General features: G+C 36.2%; 1 protein-coding gene across 1 annotated transcript in view; it reads right to left on the bottom strand.

The window, feature by feature from the left end:
• Positions 1–1,120: 1,120 nt before the first annotated feature.
• GOLPH3 (golgi phosphoprotein 3) overlaps positions 1,121–15,835 on the bottom strand; it is a 28,735-nt gene continuing 14,020 nt past the window's right edge. The window contains exons 2-4 of the mRNA XM_070743484.1: positions 14,612–14,743; positions 9,728–9,842; positions 1,121–3,230 (exon numbers count right to left, since the gene is read on the bottom strand). Coding sequence (XP_070599585.1) covers positions 2,806–3,230; positions 9,728–9,842; positions 14,612–14,743 — 672 coding nt within the window. The 3' untranslated portion in view covers positions 1,121–2,805. The remainder of the gene's footprint in view (positions 3,231–9,727; positions 9,843–14,611; positions 14,744–15,835) is intronic.

The following is a 15,835-nucleotide window of genomic DNA, read 5'->3' as shown; positions in this document are numbered from 1 at the left end:
GATAATAAAAGGTTTTTCTATAGCAAAGCCAAAGAGTGGTATAAAGAGTCCCAATAACTTATTGAAATCATGTATACTCTCATCAGAGCTTTCCGTTTGTATAATTGGAGACAGTGTGACAAGTTTAGATATTCAGAATTACATGCACACTGTCCTTTGCTCACCAAAAAATGTTTTTCTAGGACAGCCTGTAATTCCTCTTGGTCTCAGGAAAGCAAAAGTATTCTATGAATCTGAACCAACCATTCTCGAATCCTTCCTATTGGAATTGTTGCAAATGATTATTTATTCTAGGTGACTTTAGGAAAAACTTTTTAAAAATCCAGTTCAACACCAATTTACTAACCTATATGATATTCACTGGAATTGATGATGGGTATTGAAATTCCAATTTTTATGCAATCTTATCCATATTTGTGACATCATTGACCACTGCTACCCGTGAGGGCTATTATCTGCATCAGGCTCAGTTAAGTTATTCTTGTCCTTGGACCAATTTTCCCGAAAAGTGATGCTGAAGAAATTCTGAGCCATTATTCTAACTTCGTTTTCATCAGCCAGAAAACATTTTGCAAAGCTGAGTAATTATCAAATGCACATATTATTCATTCAGTTCACATTACTATGGATATGCAAAAACCTGAAAACTGTGATATATAATTATGTCTCAAAACTGTAAAACAAATGAAAACATTCCACAGCATTGGATTCTAATTCCTTTTTTAGAGGCTAGGAATTCAATCCTGTAGCACAGTCCATAAATGTCATATTATTTGTGGAAGGAAGAGACACCATGTTCTGGTTCAATTAAAGAATCACTCCCGAAACTTAAGATTACTTTAGATTACTTCTTATTGCTAAGTACTGTAACAGAAAATTTCACATTAAAAAAAAGGTTTCTATTTATCATCAATTCTGGATAGGTAGAAGAAATTGATCTAATCAGAGAAACGTTTCATCCTTGCGAGATGAAAATCTGATGCATCCATTCTTTGTTTGCAAGAAATCCCCAAAAGGATTACAGTAGTTTTCAACACTACGTAGGACAGATCTAATCAGAATTATAATAATCAGAATTAAGAACACAAAATACAAAATTATATGCTTGCTCTGTTTCAGGCACTTTCAAGATTATAGGTTTATTTACCGTAGGTAAAAAGCTAGTATACAGATTGGGAATTCCCTTTACTTTCAACTACAGTTATATGCGTCATTTAGTATTCTCTGTTTTCAGCGTTAAAGGAAAAATCTCTAGATACCAGTCCCACTTATTAATGTGTTCTGTTATTTGAACCAAAAAGTAGGGGGAAAGCCTGTTTTTAATTTCTTCAACGCATAATATTTACATTGTGAAGCAAAGACAAGCAACAGTAAAGAGGTAATAAACTTTAAAAAGCCAGTTTATATATTTTACAATAATGTGCTAATCAGCATAATTGTATATAAAAATTAAAACATAGTAGAGTGTCCTACTACAGAACTCTTAATTGGTTTAACTGCAGTATCACCTGCTAACAATTTACATGCAATACTTGCTAAGATTGACAGCTGATTTTCATTTTTTGTTTTTGGAAGTGTTAAGTAGATTAATGACATGAGACATCGTACAGTATTAGGTTGTGAATAAACTAAAACTGAAAACCGCACAAAGAATTTTTCTGGTCACAAGTCTCTTCTGAAAATAAGATTTTTTTAAAAAAAAAAAATTATAATAACGTAGTTTTTATCGTACTACAAATACTATCAAGGCAATGCACAGGCAGATTGTACCTGGATGGCACAAAGCCTAGGCAGGTCAAAAAAATAATCACACGTGTTCACTCACTCACTTATAGGAGGCTCAGCTTCCCAAAACAGGGCAGGGGGAGAAGGGAAGGCAGAAGCTGGAAAAAAAAGCAAATAAATGGAATGCCAAGTGTCCCATCCATTGACATTTGGAATTTTACTAGAATCATTTCATGTGCTCGTGAGTGTTAATATACAATTCTTACTATGTACAGGCTACATTGGAATGCATCCCATCATAAGAGCTTTTTGTGAAACAACTGGACCTTTCTGTACTAATTTGAGACTTCAAGAGTGTTGCTTTGCTATATAGTTTTTCACGGGCAGCAATGTGCAAACCTTACTGAGCCCATTTTGGGGTATTCCAGGTTTTAGAATGATTTGAACACATCCAAACTTCAATGAAGAAAGAAAATATATTTCATCAAGTATTGCTTTAGATGCTTATCTCAGATTTCATTCAGCTAGGCTGGTTCTACGTGAGTTCCCAACACACACGTTCATGGCAAAAACCACTTTCTTCAGATTTTAATGTGGCTAAACTCTGGGGCGTCAAAACCTTTTTATGATTTTAGTCCACAGTGCTCTGCTGCCGAGGCACATTATGGAGCTAAATCCGCTGGGAACTAGGTTCTTGCTTCTCTCCAGGGAAGTGGCTTCTCTTTGTACAACAGCGTTCCAGAGGAAGAAAAGGAAGTGCACAATAGAAATCTAAAGTAACTTAAATTGGATATAAAACAGAGCGACAATATGGCAGCCCACCAGTTTAAGAACAGGAAGTAGCTTTCTTGCACCAGCAGAATCCTGTAGTAGACACACATGGGGGGGGGGGAGCAGCAAGGGTGGTGGCGTATGGGTACCCAGAACACATTACCTACCATTCTTATGAGCAGGAACCGATTTTCATCACAAAAAGGGGAGGTGCAAATGAGAGAAAATATGAATTGTTAAGAGAAGATTAATCGATTTACAGGAAATGGAGGGGGGAAGAGGAAAAGTGTTTGAGCAGTCTGATTGTACTTATTTCGTGAAGGCTGCTACAACAGCCCACAGAACCTCGTTTGTGTTGGCTTTCATACATTCGACTTCAGGGTCTAAATCCAGGAGCTGCCGCACCCTCTTTGTGGCAAGGTCATACTGCTCATCCAGAAGGGGGGCAAAAGCGTTCTCCAGGACGTCCGACGCGTGGGCTAAGTAAATGAGAGCCAGCAAGCGCTTGTCCATGCGGTGGGGGTCATTCACCCATCGGTCAAGCACAGCTTCTTGAACTTTCTTGATGAGGCGCTGCTTAATGTTGTTGTTGGTGAGGGGGTGCGTGGTCATGTCAAAGAGGAGAAAGTTCTGTTTCTCCGTAGTCAAAACCCCCTTTTCAACTAGGTTTTTGGCTAACCGTTCGCGGACGTTTCTTAACTGGTAATGCAATTTTAACGGATTCCATGTCTCACCTGGAAAGGGGGGGGGGGGACAGAAAAAAAAGCTCGTAAACATTTAGTAGATATTTTTGGTAACATCATCACACCAAAAATATAACATTGGTTTTTTTGCTCCGTCTGATAAGATTTAATGATCCACTTGATGTACTCAGCACCTCTGAATCACCCAAATAACCTCTAAATGCCCAATCTCCGTCCCTGAAACTCTTTCCAAGTGTCTCTCAAAAATATTCTAGTGGATGAGGTCACATGTACTTGTTGGGAAACTTTCTACAAGAAGATAAACCAAATAACTGAACAAGCCTTGTAACAAATGCTAAATCATTAACCCTTACCCTAAAGAAAGTAGTGTTCCCTCGATTTCCGCGGGGGATGCGTTCCGAGACCGCCCGTGAAAGTCGAATTTCCGCAAAGTAGAGATGTGGAAGTAAATACACAATTTTTGGCTATGGAAAGTATCACAAGCCATCCCTTAACACTTTAAACCCCTAAATTACCATTTCCCATTCCCTTAACAACCATTTACTCACCATTATTACTGGTACTCACCATTGAATAAGACACTTAGCGATCCTGATATTTATAAACATAATTATTCATTAACAAATTATTTTTTTTGTTATTTATTTGCAAAAATTATTAGTTTGGCAATGACATATGATGTCATCGGGGGGAAACCGTGGTATAGGAAAAAACCCGCGAAGTATTTTTTAATTAATATTTTTCGAAAAACCGTGGTATAGGCTATTCGCGAAGTTCGAACCAGCGAAAATCGAGGGAACACTGTATAGATATTCCTCAACTTAGCCCAACATTTTTGCTAAGAGAAAACATTTGTTAAGTGAATTTTGTCCCATTTTACAACCCTTCTTGCCAGAGTTGTTGAGTGAATCATCACAGTTGTTAAGTTAGTAACATGGTTAAGTGAACCTGGCCTCCCCGTTGACTTTGTCAGGAGGTCACAAAAGATGATCACATGATCCAGAGACACTGGAACTGTCATAAATGTGAGTCAGTTACCAAGTATCTGGATTTTAATCATGGAGATGCTACAACCATCATTACATGTCTAACAAGGTCTTACGTGCCTTTTTCAACTGTGTAACTCTTTTGTAAGCCATTGTAACTTTGAATGGTCACTAAATGAACTGTTTTAAATCAAGGATTAGCTGTGAAGGCAACTGACATATAAAATTGAGTAAGAGACAGCGAGAAAGCGATGCCCTTCTCTCTTCAAGCATTTTGCAGATAATTGCATTTACTGGATTCTTTTTAAAAAGTTGGTTCTTGCATATCTTGATCATTACTTAAAACTATATATTGATACCGTCTACTTAATTACCTGTTCTAATGTCTTGCCTGTATCTGCTTAAAAGTCTACTACAGGGAAAGTCTACTGCCTATCTTATTATTAAAATATTTACAGGATTCTCAAAATATGCTGAAAATACATAGATTTCACTCTTAAAGTCTTATCAAACAAGTATGAAAGGGGGGGGAACCCCTTCTTTTGTGTGTCTATTTAATTAGATTATTTTTCTTGGGCTATTGGTGACACCTTGTGACCAAACCCTCAAACTACAAGGAATTCTGAGGAAGTTAAGTTACTTCTAAGTTGACAATTATTTTACCATGACTTTATATTTCAGAGTTCTTCGCGGACTTATGAATATTTTGCAAGTTTCCGCTGAAACTCTGTTGTATCTTAGAATGAGGAGGATATTTTAATGCATATTTCTTTTCAAAACTATAAATGAGATGTTAGTGCTTCAGATTAGAAGCAGGGCCTTCTCCTCACATGATTGAACATACTAAATACAAATAATTTAAAACAAATTATTGCTCCCAAACTAAAAGATCCAAGAAGAAGGCTAGGCTAGAGCTCATTCAAAGGTGATACACAGAGCTGCAAATCTTTCACCTTGGAGGAAGTAGTATTGCATTCTATCCAAAGAATGTACTTCATATGCTCTAGTTGGGAGTTTATTACGTACAAAGAAATACAAATACAGTGAAGGACAGTGCCATTCAAAGTTACAATGGCACCATATGAAACGACTTACAATAGATCCTTGACATTGTGACTGTTGCAGTGTCCTAAAGTCACTTGACCATCACTGTCAGCTTCTGACAAGCAAAATCAATGGAGAAACTAGCAAGAAGTTGCAAGTGGTACCTAATGACATGATGTTGCACAGATGTTGGTTAACACTATAACCAGGAATGTCACACTTGCTGATGTAAGTTGGCACAGTAATCTAATATCATACTTTATGGTTGCGTCACTTAGCAATTGAGTTGGCAGTTTATTTTATTCATTTATGTCAAGTACGTATTGGTAGTATACATAGATATAACGCTGTTTATATCCATGAGATGGGTACTATTAAGAGGGAAACATTAGGACAGGAGATGGAAGGCACGCTGGTGCACTTATGCAACACCCCTTCCTGACTTCTTAGAAATTGGGTGAGGTCAACAGTAGATAGTCTAAGGGTAAAGGTTTCTTTTGGGGGGGGGGACTTGGTGATGAAACTACAGAGTCAGGTAGTGAGTTCCAAGCATTAACTACTTGTTTGCTGAAGTTGTATTTTCTGCTGTCAGATTTGGAGCGGTTTGCATTTGTTGTGTGCTCATGTATTATTGTGGCTGAAGCTGAAGTAAGTTGTTGACAGGAAGGAAGTTGTAGCAGATGACTTTTTGAGCTAAGCTTAGGTTGTGTCAAAGGCAACATAGTTCTAAGTTTTCTAAGCCTAGGATTTCAAGTCTGGTTGCATAAGTAGAGAAGTGGAGGGCTAATTACGCTGTTTAGTGATACCGAAAAATTACAGATCTATTTTGTTCATACTCGTGAAAATATTATACAACTTGCAAAACTTCTGAAGTACAATTTTTAAGCAATGTGCTTATGGGGAAAAATATAACAATGCATAAAATAGTTTCCCCCAATCTGTCTCCTTTCTCCATTTGTGCTGCAAACCATTTAGGAATTCTGGGAGTTATAAATTCAACATCGAGGTGGACAGGTTGGAAAGCCAGCAGAGTAATAGAAACTATCTGTGTTAAAAAAAACCATCACAAAACTATACGTATGATACCAACAGTCAGAGCTGCAGCTTTATACAAGTTATGTATGGTATGTTTGTGTGTATGTTTGGTTTTTATAATAAGGGTTTTTAGTTGTTTTATTAAATTGGATTGTTACATGTTGTTTTTTATCATTGTTGTTAGCCGCCCCAAGTCTGCGGAGAGGGGTGGCATACAAATCCAATAAATAATAACAGTAATAATAATCTAAGGCAGTGATGGCGAACCTTTTTTTACTCCGGTGCCAAAAGGGTGTTCACACCCATAATGCAATGCCCTCCCCCTGCACATGTGTGCACAACACCTCGCCCTGCCCTACCTCTCGCGCCTCCGGACTTCTGGTAGGCCCTGTTGAGCTGTTTTTCGCCCTCCCCAGGCTTCAGGGAAACATCCTAAAGCCTGGGGAAGGCGAAAAACTGCCCAATGAGTCTACCAGAAGTTCATTTCAAAACTTCCAATAGGCTCATTGAGCCTGTTTTTTGCCACCTGCAGGTTCCAGAGGCTTTCCTGAAACCTGGGGAGGGCGAAAAACGGCCTCCCCCCATCCTCTGGAAGGCCAAAAATCAGCTGGCTAACACACAAATGTGCACTGGAGCTGACATAGCTCAGGTGCCCTCAGGTATGCCATAGTATTGCCCTCACGGATGTATGGCAACTTCCTGATTCCTTTCAAAATTGATTTTCTTGACCAACAACCACTGTACAAATAACAGTGATATGTTATTTTTCTGCTTTCATTTACTTAAACAAAATTATATCTATATGAAGGGTTGGGCTACTGCCCGGATTTTTTTTTGGGGGGGGGGACGCAGTGGGGTAGCGAAAATGGAGCTCCACCCCAGAGCACCCAATTTGCACTGAAAGATTTTGAAAGAAAATGCATAAGCCATGCCCACAGTGTGGTAGTAAAAATTCTGGTAGCCCTTCACTGTCTATATGCATATAAATAGCATTTTAACATGCTTTCCCTTAAGCATTTAATACGCCTGATGAATATTAACAGAGTAATCAATATTAGCCAATATTTGCAGCTTGGAGGATTGAAAAGAAAGGCAACCTCAGTCAGAAGCAGTCTTCTAAGGCTTATTTTGCTTCCTGAATCCCTATGCAAAACATTTTTCTGGAAACTGTGAAAACACTGTTTCCTATACTAGCAGGACAAGCTCTGCATTTGTCTCATGTTCAACACTGGTTTTTCCTTCCTGTTAGCGCACAGCTAGGATAAGAGGAAACAATGCACACAAGTGTTATTAAGATTTAAGTCTACTATTTACAAGGGATTAACTCCCCTGATTTCACTGGAACTATGAATAAACATTATGCTGTTTGTGAAAGATACTTAAGGTGGAGAAAGTTAATAAGCCGACTGAAAGAAAAATAAAATTGGGAGCCATGTTGCCTTGAACTATGAAGCAGTAGAAGATTAAAATGTTCTATTATAGTGTATGACTAAACTACATATTTGTAAGTCATATATATTTATTTTTTAGAAATAGCAACATATTATTACTTCATGGAGAAAAAACATATTAGCACCAAGCATATTAAAGTTTTCATTTACAAGAGGCAAAGGAAATTATAATTTAAACATTATAATTCAATAATGGAAATCCTTTATTTTTATTAGAAATACAGTGTTCCCTCAATTTTTGCGTGTTCGAACTTCGCAAATAGCCTATACCACGGTTTTTCAAAAAATATTAATTAAAAAATACTTTACAGGTTTTTTCTATACCATTTTTCCCGCCCGATGACATCATACGTCATCACCAAACTAATAATTTTTGCAAATAAATAACAAAAAAAAATTATTGTTAATAAATAATTATGTTTATAAATATCAGGATCACTAAGTGTCTTATTCAATGGTACCAGTAATAATGGTGAGTAAATGGTTGTTAAGTGAATGGGAAATGGTAATTTAAGGGTTTAAAGTGTTAAGGGATGGTTTGTGATACTGTCCATAGCCAAAAATGGTGTGGCATCTCTACTTCATGGAAATTCAACTTTCGTGGGCGATCTTAGAACGCATCCCCCGCGAAATTTGAAGGAACACTGTACACACTACCAGGAATTCTGTGTGAATGCAACAGCCTGAACAGGTATTTAAATTAAAAGAGAGGATTGTCTTTGGAAGTAATTTAGAAGAAAGAGAACTCAGGCCTGTATAATGACTGGTGTCTCTCTAATTTGGATTTCTAATTTGGTGTCTCTCACTTACTAGGAATTAATCAAGCTTATACCAATATAACTGGAATATAGCATGTCCTGAGTTAAGTATGCTTTGGTTTAAGGATGACCCATAGTTAAGAATATGGGCTATTATAGCAAAATTCGAATTAAATACATAGTGGTTCATTACACAATTCCATTTATACAGCATTATACAATAATATTATTCCACCTTACATACAAATTCAATTTAAAAGACAACCTTGAGAACAGAATTTGTTCTTAAACTGGGGAGTACCTCTGTACTTTTTAATTTCTACTTATTCTTCTTCCTTAGCAATACATTTATCTTTTAAAATATTTAACTTTTGTTATTATGTTTTCTCTGAACTAGGGTTAGGTTTAATTTTTTAAATGAAAGGATAAAAGATGGAAGCAGGGAGTCCTAATTTCCCTAACAAGGTTATGGGAACTATTGAAGGTAGGAGCTGTTCTTTCACTGACATAGTTTGTAGATGAAAACTTTCTTCAAATTAACTATTTGTTGTTTTTCTTCTTGCTTTTTGGAAAATTGGGATAATAATGAATATTGTATGTGAGCTGTATATCAAATTCCGTGATGACCTTCTCCAATCTGAACTGGATTCTTATAATTCCTTTCTGAATTCTCTGTTCACGGAACTAAAAAAAATTAAATTTAAAAATAATCATCCTAACCCCTAGTTTCTAGGCATGAAAAAAATGATAATATCTGAAGATACACAATCAAAATTGTGGAAAACAAGAAAGAAAAGATAATAAGGGCATCTCCAGATTCAAATAGTTTGAAAGCCAAAAAGTGATTAATTCAATTCAATTACATTTATTAGATTTGTATGCCGCCCTTCTCCGAAGACTCGGGGTGACTAGTCTTAACCTTTGCTCACCTGATTAACCGAGTCAGGGGGAGCAAAGCTAATCCAAACTACCATAGTATTAGGAACACAGCACTACATTCATAACAGAACTTTATATCCCACCAAAGCAACACATACTTTTTATTGGATTATCGTGTTGTAGGGAATTTTAAATGATTACCTCTCAAATCTCAGAAGATTAACACTAATGCTTTAACACTTAGTTAACGTTGTGTGGCCAGAAGACATACATACACCAAGATCACAACTTAAAAACTTGTGCCTTAAACACTACTATTAATGGCAGCCCAAAGAAAGCATTCAGCAAGGTTAATTTTTCACAAAATTTCTTACCACTAAGCAGTTCTATCCAGTTCTGCACTGTTTCGGGAGGCTGAGTTTCTTTAATGTGCTTCAAAGCTTCGTCAAGAAGAACATCTCCTGTAGGAGCATCTGATTTGCAGATCACCTGATTGGAAATACAATAGATAAAATGAGCACCTCAATTTTTAGTTTCTTAACATCAAGTACAGAGAAAACAGCTAAGCCCCATATGACTTTTTACAATTAAAGGGTTAAACACTGTGACAAGTGTCTTTTCACTTTTCATGATCAAAAGTCAATATTCTTCTGTAAGCTATGAAATTCATGACACAATTCGGTAGACCATATAAAGAATTTAAATGAAGAATAATTATTCCAGATTGCTAGCGTGTGGTATTAATAACCAGAGAAACAGAAATCCATGCCAATGCAGAAACACTGAAAAGAATGACTAGCATAATTAAACTCAGTATGATTCTTCCAGATATATCCTTATATAGGTCAAATAAAAAAGGTGTCAGGAAACAATTAAAGCCACTGCTATCTAGTCACCACAGATTTTAAAAAAGCAGAGAACATTAGCAATAAATGCAAAAAAAGGAATTTTATGCATCTTAATGGGAATATGTAAGAAATTGGAAAGAGAATGAACAACTTCTCCCCTCCTTTACTTTTAATTTCCAAAAACTGAAGTGGGGGCAGTCTCTTCTAATTTTATTTTTATTGGATTTGTATGCCGCCCCTCTTCGAGGACTTGGGGCGTCTCACAGCATATATAAAGACACAACAGGAGAGGGGCGGCATACAAATCTAATAAATAATAATAGTAATAGTAGTAGTAGTAGTAGTAGTAGTAGTAATAATAATAATAATAATTGATAAAAATGATGGACTGGAACTTGTGTCGGAACTACCATTTACCAATGACAAAGAACTGGTGGAATCATAAGCCCGAAAAAGTGGTCGAAAATGAGCAAGCAAAACTACTGTGGGACTTCCGACTTCAGACTGACCGAATTCTGAAGCATAACACACCAGACATTGTGATCGTGGAGAAAAAGAAAGTATGGATCATCGACATCGCAATCCCAGGGGACAGCAGAATTGAGGAGAAGCTGCTAGAGAAATTAGTGAAATACGAAGATCTAAAAATCGAGCTGCAACGACTCCGTCATAAGCCAGTGAAAGTGGTCCCAGTGGTACTTGGCACGCTGGGCGCAGTGCCAAAGGATCTCAGCGGACATTTGAAAACCATCGGAATTGACAAAATCTCCATCTGTCAATTGCAAAAGGCCGCTTTACTGGGATCGGCAAACATAATTTGCCGCTACATCACCCAGTCCTAGGTGCTTGGGAAGCGCCCGACTGGTGATGAAATACGAAATCCAGCATAGTGATCTCGTTTGCTGTGTTGTACTAACATAATAATAATAATAATAATAATAATAATAATAATAATAATAATAATAATAATAATCCAATTAATACACATAAAAATAATCTTTAAAAATTCTAACTTTAAATAAATAAAATATCTTGTATCTCAAACTCAACAGCCAGCAATTTGAATGCATCACACGCTGGCAACCTCTATGCCCGGTTTAGTGAAGGGGGGGGGGGGAGAGTTGCGATATATCATATGGCGCTGCCATGATGAGTTTGACACCCCTCTTGTATCTGATCAGTTGCTAATTTCACATTTTATAATCACAGTTAAAAGTCCTTCTAAAAGTCCAGCTTTTATATTTCTAAAAAGCAGAAAGTGGAGAAGGAAGAACTTATCTTTCCCCTCAAGCAGAGGTTGGGGAGGGGAGGGGGGGGTGGATACAAAAAAATGGATACAGAGAAATTTAACTGCAACATCAACTGGAGCTATTGAGGGATTATTAAACTGAGGAATGGATAAATAAATGAGAAAGTATACACCAAACAAAACATTTTGCTTCAAACACAAAACCAAAGCAATAATACCTGAAAATTTTTGAGACTGCATTCCAGCTAAATACAATTCAAAATATTTTAAGTATTCCAGTTATATGAAAAAAACGGAGAATTCGTTTAAATTCAGTTACTGTGGATTTACCAACCACGTCTGCTGGAAGTTTGTTCCAAGGATCTACTACTGAAAGAGTAGTAGATCCTTGGAACAAACTTCCAGCAGACGTGGTTGGTAAATTTAACTGAATTTAACTGAATTTAAACATGCCTGGGATAAACATATATCCATTGTAAGATAAAATACAGGAAATAGTATAAGGGCAGACTAGATGGACCATGAGGTCTTTTTCTGCGGTCAGTCTTCTATGTTTCTATGTTTCTAATTCAAAACAAGTATTTTGTTCTTTATTCCAGAGCCACCAAGGTAAGTGAGCTTAAAATCTAAATAGCAACCCAAATTAAGTAAGGGGATTATTTTAGAATACATGAAACATATATCAGGATTAGAGCAGACACTGAAATTTGATTTTTTTTAAAAACCCTCACTATATTTTTAAATTAGTATTTTTAAAAAACCTTGAACACAAATGTTTAATTGCAATCCTCAAGATGAAACACTTGAAATTATCAAACCTTTTTCTGAGGTTGGAACAAAGCTTTAGAGACTACAGTTCTATGAAAATTAAAAATATTGCTAATTACTGAGGTCTCTCAACAATTTATAATTAAAACAATTATTGTCCATTGCCTAGTCACTTTTCTTCCTGGGTTTACCAGAACATATTCAGGCCATACTAAATGAACCCAAATATGAATAGAATATTGTAAATGCTCACAAGGAGAGTGGAAATAAAAGATGTGAGACTCAATATAAAAGATGTAGGTTAAAGTCAGAAGAACATTACACCCAAAGGCAACAGATAAATGATTACTGATGTAAATGATAACCAAGTAAGAAGGCAGATCCACTGAAGATCCCAGAATAATAGGATGTTGTGGAGAAGAGTGGAATAACTGTTAAAAATGGAACTTTCAGCTATCAGACCCAGATGCAACACTAGCTGAAGACACTTCAAACAGCACTGGGTGTTTAGAAAGAAAGAAGGAATGGGGATAGTAATTGAATTTGAACATTTTAAACACTACAGTAATTCTTTTCAGCTCCATTTCAAAGTTTGGTGTCCATTTTAAAGGTAATAGATAATGGAAAGACCCTGTAATGCAGTTGTTCATTGTTCGATTATAATGTGCAAACCCACTCTGTATACTTTGTTATATGTACACTGGATCCCTAAGGCAATGGTTAATTGAAATCATGATTAAAAACATGTTGCTTTTTTATCATTGTTGTTAGCCGCCCCAAGTCTGCTGAGAGGGGCGGCATACAAATCCAATAAATAAATAAATAAATAATAAATTAAACAAACTGTTTCTAACAGTGAGCAACTGGCAGTTCCAAAATTTCCTGTAAATGTTGTTATCAGACACAAATATTCACTCATTTTATTTAAAACATTTATACAGCTGCCCAACTTATAACCAACTTTTTGGCTACTGGAAAAAAATAAAATAAATTAAGAATTATTTCATGGGTACAATTAATACACCTGGAATAGTTCTTCAAAAGCTCCCCCAAAGTGTAAAAGTAAAAAATAAAAAATAAAGAAAACCTTACGATTACATTCTTGCTAAACCTTTTTCAACCAAGGATTTATTTTTGAAAAAGGAGAGCTTGGTTTCTACCCCACTTCCGTCACATTGCCCATTCCTGGTTTAATATAATATTAAGAGCTACCAGATTAGTAACTACTTTGCAACTTTCAGGAAATGGTTAATTTTAAATAATCTCTAACTGCAATTAAAAGTTCATATATCAAACACTAGGTTCAACCCCATAAATACTTAATGACTGTAAAGACCAACAGGCCCAACAGCACAGCCAATAATTAGACAACTATAATCAGGTTTAATTTAAAAGTATTTGAAGGGCACAGGTTTCTATACTATCTCTGAACTAAGTTATTGTTGGTATTGTCTAAACATCAAATCTTCCTTGGCTGCAGGTATCAAAATTAAAAAAAGAGAAAAGGACATCTAAGTTATTACTGTATGGCCGTTGAATTGCAAGGAACATTCCTGATTTTTGGCAAAAATTCTCTGTGATCTACAAAGGGAAAAGGAAATACATTTAAAAGTAATAACAACTAAGCTCAGCTGTACATAAATAATATGTCTTTGCTGTGCAAAGCTTAATTTGGAACAGTGGAACAGAGTGGAAATTTTCCAAACTTGCTTTTCACATAGGTGACTCAAATGTTATATTGACAGAAGAGTTTGACCATGCAACCAGATTTGTGGTAGAGAATAAAGGGGGTGTTATTCACAAAATATCTCCAGGAAGAAGGGAAGAAAACTTCATTCATTCATTCATTCATTCATTCATTCATTCATTCATTCATTCATTCATTCAATTTCTATGCCACCCAACTCCCTCAGGACTCTAGGCAGCTCACAGCAAAAATATAAAACATCAATAATAGTACAAAAAAAACCCCAAACAGTTTAAAATCAATTTACAATACAAACAGTTAAATCCCTGCATTCCATTCATGGTTGGATCTCACTGGTTACCACCATAAAATCAACGGCCCCAGGCCTGTTGGAAAAGCCACATCTTTACCGGTTTCCGGAAGGCCGATAGGGTAGTTCAGATCTCAGAAGATAACTGGTTCCAGAGAGCTGGGGCAGCCACAAAGAAAGCCCTCCCCAGCCAATAAAATCAAACTGAAAAAGCAATACTGAGTGAGTGATTCATTCCCTAACTAGGCCTTGGATTTAACAAATTTAACACGCAAAGTACTTTTATTAGCTTTAGAAACTCTGATATAAATATGTAGATTTATAGATATTATCATATGTAAAATGTAAGGGAGAAAGATTTAAGAAAAGTATAAAGATTTACTTTACTGCACTTACCTTTCTACTTAGCAAACTTTTACGTCTCATTCCAAAGGCTTCAAGCTGAAGACGCCCCCTTAGTGCCAATTCAATTAACATGCAACCACGGAGCCCAGATGAAATGCAATCATTCCAAAACGATGTATAACCCTAAAGGGAAAAAAATGTATAATTGGGGTTTTTTTTAAAGAATAAGCATACATATAGAATCCCAAGATAAAAATTTATGTTGTTTTCTGATACAACAAAATAGTTGCAACAAAAATAAATACTAATTATTATTATTATTATTATTATTATTATTATTATTATTACTACTACTACTACTACTAATAATAATAAATTAAATTTGAATGCCTCCCCTCTCCGTAGACACAGTAATCAGGAAGTACAGTATATACGGTAGTATACCTTGATTTTTGAGGTGGAAAACAAGGGGGAAAAGTATTCTGAACCAAATGATGTAGTAATATACCAATAACATTGGCTGTTTTTCAGCCATTTTTTTCTACAAAAATGGGGTGGGGAAAGGGTCTGGGTAGCCTGCAAGTAACTCCTGGGTGCTGGGGGATAGCAAAATGCCCCCATTTTTGCCTTCCTTTGGTCCCCATGAGTTCTCTGCAGGATCCCCAGACCCTTTGCCCACCCCATTCCATTTTTGTGAAAAAATGCCCCAAAAGCAGCCCCATTTTCTGCAAAAACGGTGCCATTTTTGCCATCCCCCAGCACCCAGAAGCTCTCTGCAGGCATCCTCTGTCCAAAAATGGGATGTGGGGGACGGTGCTTCAAGACAGTCAAAATGGCTGTATTCTGTCACACGGACATTTCCATCCTCTTTTGCGGGGGGGGGGGGGGACTTATCAGACTTATATTCAAAATATATTACATTTCAATCTTTCTATTTTCTTATATTATCATTTTCTTGCATTATTTTATAACTTCATTTATACATTTTATTCATACATATACTGTATTTTATTCTTATTATATTTTATTCTTATTATATTCTTTTTAATATATTTGTGAGTGACATAGGGGAAGGTTTGGTAGGGAAGGTTTGCCTATTTGCCGATGACTCTAAAGTGTGCAATAGGGTTGATATTCCTGGAGGCGTCTGTAATATGGTAAATGATTTAGCTTTACTAGATAAATGGTCTAAGCAATGGAAACTGCAGTTTAATGTTTCCAAATGTAAAATAATGCACTTGGGGAAAAGGAATCCTCAATCTGAGTATTGTATTG

Source organism: Erythrolamprus reginae, chromosome 2 (genome assembly GCF_031021105.1).
Source record: "Erythrolamprus reginae isolate rEryReg1 chromosome 2, rEryReg1.hap1, whole genome shotgun sequence".
Lineage (NCBI taxonomy): Eukaryota > Metazoa > Chordata > Lepidosauria > Squamata > Dipsadidae > Erythrolamprus > Erythrolamprus reginae.
Note: the sequence above shows the minus strand (reverse complement) of the source record. Positions and strands in the feature narration are given on the sequence as shown.